This window comes from Eurypyga helias, unplaced genomic scaffold, assembly GCF_000690775.1.
Source record: "Eurypyga helias isolate BGI_N326 unplaced genomic scaffold, ASM69077v1 scaffold12981, whole genome shotgun sequence".
NCBI classification, from domain to species: domain Eukaryota; kingdom Metazoa; phylum Chordata; class Aves; order Eurypygiformes; family Eurypygidae; genus Eurypyga; species Eurypyga helias.
Genome location: NW_010231530.1, coordinates 3,093 through 10,022, shown reverse-complemented (window position 1 = coordinate 10,022; position 6,930 = coordinate 3,093). Strand labels below are relative to the sequence as shown.

General features: G+C 48.5%; 1 protein-coding gene across 1 annotated transcript in view; it reads right to left on the bottom strand.

Annotated features, from left to right (window-relative positions):
- Nucleotides 1-328: 328 nt before the first annotated feature.
- TH (tyrosine hydroxylase) overlaps nucleotides 329-6,930 on the bottom strand; it is a gene marked incomplete at its 5' end in the record, with an annotated part of 9,546 nt that continues 2,944 nt past the window's right edge. The window contains 8 exons of the mRNA XM_010161112.1: nucleotides 329-635; nucleotides 3,422-3,555; nucleotides 3,727-3,822; nucleotides 4,420-4,476; nucleotides 4,819-4,888; nucleotides 5,022-5,157; nucleotides 5,568-5,713; nucleotides 6,623-6,673. Coding sequence (XP_010159414.1) covers nucleotides 476-635; nucleotides 3,422-3,555; nucleotides 3,727-3,822; nucleotides 4,420-4,476; nucleotides 4,819-4,888; nucleotides 5,022-5,157; nucleotides 5,568-5,713; nucleotides 6,623-6,673 — 850 coding nt within the window. The remainder of the gene's footprint in view (nucleotides 636-3,421; nucleotides 3,556-3,726; nucleotides 3,823-4,419; nucleotides 4,477-4,818; nucleotides 4,889-5,021; nucleotides 5,158-5,567; nucleotides 5,714-6,622; nucleotides 6,674-6,930) is intronic.

Here is a 6,930-nt window from a genome sequence, read left to right as displayed (position 1 = left end):
GAGATGGTGGGGACTGTGTGTCCCTCAAGAAGTTGCTATAGGAGTTGCTTTGGGGCTAAAAAAGCAGATTAATCTCTCAAAGTGCAAAAAAATAGATTTTTTTTTCTCTCACGCCTTTTTTTTTTTTTTTTTTTTTTTAGGTGAAGAAGCTTTTTTCTTCTTCCTTACACTCAGGAGCTTAGCACACAGCTCTTGGCTTCAACTTTACCGTTTGGCCATGCTTTTGGTCTGTGCCAAGCCTCTTCCAGCAGTCAACAGACAGTTACCCAAAAAGCCAGCAGGCCTTGGGTCCATCCCTCTGCCCTCCTTCGAGCTGGCCCTACATATAAAAGTAGAAAGCTGGTTGGGTGGCGTGGTGACAGGCAGTGGTGCAAATGTTTGGAGAAGACAGGTAGGAATTATCAGCTGGGAACTAGGCAAGGGCAGAGCAGGCAGTTTTGAGGGAAAAGAGGAAGGAAAGAGCCCAGTTCTCATATTAACTGATAACATTGAGCGCGTTAATCAGTGAGTGAAGCTCATCCCTTACGCTTTCCAGGGAGTGACAGATCGTCTGAGGGCTGTCCAGGAGCTCAATGCTGTGGGTGTAGGGCTCATATTTCACCGAGAAGGGACGCTTGATGTGTGCCGCATAGCTCCTGCAAGGAAAGGGTGCAGAGGGCTTGATACAAGAAATGAATTCTTAGTCTCCCCCTACCCAGCACCATTTACCTACACCACAACAGGTTAATGCCTCCTTTAGGCAGAGTTTCTAGGTTAGCACAAAAGCTCTGGTTTCCCACTGTTCCAGCTCCACAGGGCTATAGCAGTAGTTAAGATTCCTCCTGTTCAGCAAGGAAGACCTTGAGTTTGACTGCAGGTTTCCAGGGGCTGAACACATGGACTTGCATCAAACTGGAGACTACACTGAACTGATCACCTCTGTGGCCATTGACAGGCATCCTCGACTTCAGTTTATTTTTTTCTTTTTCAAAATGCCAAGGAGATTTAGAAGCTAATTGCAGGAAAAACCCATGGTATTATAGTATTATATTCCTAAATCCTTTCTGACATTCATTTATCGACTAATCTCTGCTTGGGGAGGGAGAGACTAGCTGCAAGCTGTATAAAGGATAGATTTGAGAGACCGGCATGGGCAAAAGGATGGGAATAGCATCACCAGAGCCATGTGCTTTAGCAAAGTCGCACCACTATACCCAAAGCCAACTGGAGACAAGGTGTCATTGATGAGACTGACTTTACCAGATACCTCTCAAGAGCAAGACCTTATTGCTACCTTTTTAATGGAGAAGCGCATAGTCAAGTGAAAACAAATCGAGGGTAAGGTTGGTTATGTTCATCTCAACACTAGGATTTGTACACTTGGCAAAGCAGGGTCTTTTTTTCTTTGGTGGCTGTGTAAACAGGGAGATGGGAGTCTAGGTATTCACGGCTAGAGTCTCATGCTGGAAAGATGCGGGGACAAACAACACTAGCTAGAGGCTCGTGCCCGTCTGTGGCTGGGGCTTGGCGCCGCGTCGGCATTGCTTGGCTTAGGGTACCCTCTTGCGGCAGCCGCGGGCTGGCTCTGCGCAGGGTGCGCCTCCGGCTGGTACCGCGTGTCGGGGGAAGCCCTGTCCCGGGCTATTTCTGGGGAAAAACACCAGGCAGGGTCAGGCTGGCACTTGCGGTTAGCTGCCATGCCTGCAGGGACTACAAAACCAAGCGGAGGGGTTTTCTGCATACTCACGTTGTCCACCTCCCGAAAGATACGGCTTATCTCGGTTCTACCAGGCAAGAGCCCCCTCATCTTGCTTATTAATGCTATTGGCCGCTGTGATGAGCGGTAGCACAGCTGCTGATGGTTAGGAACGTGCCCTCCAACACAGCTGTGTCCACCTGACCCCTTTCTGCAGCATGCAAGTCCCACATGGGTGCCTGGAAGGGCACTGAGGGTGTGTCCACCCTGGAAAACTAGTGGGAAGTTTTCTTTTTGGGGAAAGCAGCTTTTCTTGAGGACATTGATAATCAGGTCCATGGTGACAGCTGCCAGTAATGCAAAAAATATAGATGTTTTAATGTGTGTGGTCACTGAGCTTTTCACAGAGGATCATTAACAGTGCCTGTCACTGTCAAAACCCTCTAGCCTAATCTCTCCTGTGTTTGTGGTGTAGTTTTCCTTTTTAAATGCAAGGAAACGACTCATTAGGCAACAGTTGGGGGAGTTTAAAGCAGCCCAGTGTGTGTGAGAGGATGGGCTCCTCAGGTGCTTGCTTTGGAGCAGCAAGGTCATATGAACGGTGTATATGAGGGTAATAAAGGCAGAAGCTGAAATATAGCAGTCATCACCACGTTATTTATATGAAATACCCCACTTTCTGGAACTGCAAAGTCATTTATATTGTGTAATATTTTGTCTCATCCTATCCCTTTCCTAAGCTAACATAAAATGGTATAGGCAAAGTTTTCTTCTGTCAGTCAAATATTAAAGGGCTGAGCTTTCCTCCTGTGGACAATTCTGGGTATGGCCAAGAAAATGCCCTTATGAACAGATGTCAGTGGGTAAAACTGACCCTGTCCATCCTTTATGCAGTCCTATGGGATGAGGAAACCAAATTACACTGGTGGGATGCTCTCTGGGGTCTGCTAACCCATGTTAATCAGCCTAGGAGGCAAAAGTTCCTTTTTTTTCCATGGATAAATCTACCATGTCAAACAAATATTTTTATTTTGTGTACAAGCTCCTAACGACATCTGGGTTTTCTGGCAGTTGGATGATAAATGGAGAAGTCACCCAGCAGCTGCTCAGAAAGACAAACACCTTTCTGCATACTAAATTCAGAGAATGCCACTGTTTTGGGCAGCTCTTCACCCCTCTCATGAAACTTTCACCCAGACGGCAAACTTCTACATGACACAGAAGCCTGTGTTTCAGAAGGACACATGCTAGTGAGATGCTCCCATGAAGGACAGCTGGTACCTGACCTGTATTGCTTGGCCCTTCTGCAGCAAGGAAGCAGAGTGGGTCCTGGTCTGGTTTGGGTCTCCAATTTCTGGACCACCAGCCCTTTGTTATGTTGCTTAGCCTCCCCTGGGAACAGGAGGTGCTCTGTAACTCCGTCCTATGAGAACTAGGCAGATGAGCTAGATTTGTCCCTGCTTTTGCTCCCTCAGTCTTTACTCCAAGAGTGCCTCCCACTCCATCCCACTCCCCCACACCCACACCCTGGAGTCCAGCATGTTTTGAGGGGCTCTTGGGTGAATCCTAGGGAATGAAGTTGGGCCTTGTAGGAACTGGAGAATCACTTTACTTTGAAAGACCTGACAACAGTTTCCAGAGTACTTCTAAGACCTTGAACTGAAAGCAGCCATGGTGTCAAGCCCTTTTTCAATATATTATAGCTTCATTTCCTTCTGTTTGGGTCTCTCTCCCTGCCCAGCCTACCTCAGTTTACTTTTGGCATCGCTGAAGCTCTCAGACACAAAATATACGGGCTGATAGTTCTGGTCCTGGTAGGGCTGAACGGCAGCAGCATCAGGGTCAAAGTCCCGCACCTCTGGTTCATCTGACAAGGAGTGCTATGGACACAGCAGAAACATGCCAGCATGAAATTAAGGGGATCAGAGAGCACATATGTGATAGACAGAGGTGGAGAACAGATTGGGTAAAGTCATTGGAGCTGTGCAGAGGAAGAAGGTTTTTTGCTGTATAGGGTCTAGTGCAGAGAGACAAATTATGCTGGGACTTACTATGAGCTCCCCATAAGAAGAGAGGAGCCCGGCTCCGTAGGCTTTGACTATCCCGTTCTGTCTGCAGAGCCCAAACTCCACCGTAAACCAGTAAAGCTGTGAAAGGAGAAAGAAAAATATGTAGGGGACACAGCTCCTCATCTTCATCTCCCCATCACTTCTGAGTCCTTCCATCACAGCCAGAGTCTGGGGTTGTTTAAATGAATGGGCACCTGGCACTTTGTCCCTTCTCCTTACCCTGCACCCGTTGCTGTGAGAGCAAAGTGCTAAACTAAGTCGCTGCCACACAGGGCCAGGTGGAAATTGTATTCCTGGGCTCTTCCCCTGTGTGCTCGGCTGCTGTGCAGTGCTGCCGCCCGGTGCCCTTGGAGCAGGACAGGTCACCTTGCGGAGGGAGAGCCAAAGGAAGCAGATGTCATTTAATCCTATCCCAAAGAGTTCCAGCAGTGCTGTCGTTAGAAATATGATGCTTGATGGTACTCTGGTGCCCAAGAAAACTGGGTTAATGTGCAAGCGAGTTGTTTAACTGATATCTGCTCTGCACTGTCATCATAAAAGAGCAGGGCTGGGGCAGCTTGGGTAGGGGGTCTGAACCTGGGAATCTGGGGACACCAGGCTGGACCAGTCCCCTTGATATCCCAGAAGTGCTGCTGGAGAGGTCAGGGCCCCCATCCAGCAAAAAGGAAAACTTACTGTTGCAAGTTTCTCAATTTCTTCATCCGTTGCACCCAGAGATGCCAGCCCAATGTCCTGGGAAGAGAAGGGAAGGGGTACGTGTCAGGACAGATTTGGTCTGAGGGTCTTACATGTGGATTGCTCTGGTTTATTGCCTTGAGACAACAGATATTGTTGTCCTGCACTACCATGCATCCACTGGGGCTTTATCATGCTCAGACTAACATAGCTTTTCTGCAGTCTGATCTTTTTACTCTGTATTAGGGTTCTCAGTCCATCACTAGGGCTCCTGAACATTGTGTTTAATAGAAATAAATACTAGAACGAGAAAGTTTTAGCTGGTAAGGCCGGGGTGAGTTTCGGTTCCCACCTCATGCCCTGCCCTACTGGGGGTGAGGAAGCAGACAACCACCTTACCTGAGAGAACTGGGCAAACGTCTTGTCAGCCAGCATTGGGACGTGCCCCAGAAGCTCATGACAGCAATCCCTGCCCATGCCCAGGGGAAAGGAGGAAAATGCGATCAGCAGCAGACAGAGTTTGTCCATTAAGGAGAAAGGTAAATTGCTGGCCAGGTGGGATATCTGGGAAGGGGAGGCTGTCAGGGCCAGGCGATACTCACGGCTCAGGGGAGTGCATGGGCGAGGACGCGTGGCGGATGTACTGCGTGCACTGGAAGACACGGAAGGCCAGGCTGGCGAGGAAGTCCCGCGCCGACAGCAAGCCAGCTACCGGCCGGAGCTGGAAGCCGGTCCTCTCTGAAACAGCGCATACCGTCTGTGGGGGTGCATGGCCCACGGGCTGTGCTGGTGTCCAGTGTTCCCAGCATGGACAGCAAAAGCATCAGTGCTGGAACTAAAGGGCTCTGCTTTGCCAAGCCTAATCTTTTTGCTCTTACTAGGGAGCAATGTCTGCTCTTTTAGGTGCTCACTGAGATAATTTGACTACAGGCTTGACATTTAATTGCAGCTCACTGTTCAGCTGCAGTCCCCACAGCCTGGAGTCTACCTCTGTTCTCTGTGGGCAATGCACAAGCCTCCACAAGCTCTCCTCCCAAATCTCAGCTCACATGCTCCTCCTTCTGGTTTGGGTTTCCCAGCTGTAGCTGCCATCACCAGGCTGGAGCCCTGACAGACCCTGGACCTGGGTCTCCCAGGCTTGTACCCACCTTTCAGGAAGCGGGAGACCTCCTCCAGCTGAGGGATGTTGTTCTCGTTGTAGCCACAGAATTTCTCCAGTAGATTGAAAGCTTCAAGGTACTCCTTGCAGGCATGGGTTGGGTACAGGCTCTTCAAGGTGCTGTACACCTCCTTCCTGCAGGATGAGAGGTGGCAGACACCCAGTGGCTTGATGTGTCTAGTTCTCTCCTTTCCTCTAGTGATATACTATAAAGGCCCCCTATGTTTCTTGTCCTTTTGTCTTCACCACTGAGTCTGTCTGTGTGCATTGATAGGGGTATGTAAACATACAGACACACATTCAAATGGGTGTGCTGGGTCAGCAGTGGTATCTGCACAGACACATTTCTGACCTTGAAGGTCAGAAGACTGTATAAAAGGTATTAACTGGAATTAAAATGTCCCCTGTAGGCTAGCTCCTGAAGTTGTACTACGAGGACAGTCAATATAAGCAAGAGATGACCTTGTTTAGGAGCTTGTGTACTCAGCTTGTGTGAGCTGGCCTTGTTTTCAGAGCCACTCCTGCGGCAGGGTTCCTGGAAATAATCATGTTCAAAGGAAGTGTTCTCCTAAGTGAGGCCAGTGAGACACCATGCAGATATTCACCATGGGCCTCATACTTCTTTCTGCAGCTATGATAACGTCCCTTTGTTTGGAGGCTGCTATTAAACCAGGTCCCCTTAGAGAAGTGGAAGTCCAAATTATCTATGTTGGTCTCTGGGGAGGCTCCTTTGGAGGAAAATCCTAGGGGCTGCGGTATGAAAGTGCTCTCAGTGCAGACCCAAGAGAAGAGGAGACAGTGCAGACCCAAGAGAGGAGGAGACAGAGCATCACTGTTTTGGAGGTAGCTTGGTCTCCTGAATACAGTCCCTACCATAAAATGCCATGCAATAAGTTACTGATTTTTATAACAAGCTATTAACTAGAATGCTTGAACTCCCAATTTATTTCTCAAGAGGTCATATCATACCCTAACCATTTAGGTTTTGATTCCCAACTTCTAGTGGTGAAGCAAATAGAGGTCACAGATTAAATCAGCGCTCACCAGGTAGCTATCTCCTCCGCCGTGTACTCCACATGAGGGATTGGGTCCCCGCTGCAAGGTAAACGCACTGTTATTGACAGCAGCAGAGCACAAGCCAGGCTCCTTTACTCTTTGAGAAGGAAGCACTTTGGAGAAGCTTTGCATGATGCTGATCAATCTTCTTTAAACCAAACAAGGGAGTGACAGGAAAGACAAAGCCTTAGTACTAGGTCATCTGTACAAGTGCAACAAATACATAGACACAGAGAGGAGCATTAGTCTAGCCAGAGGTTATAAATGAAACGAACAAAGGATGAGCAAAAGCTTAG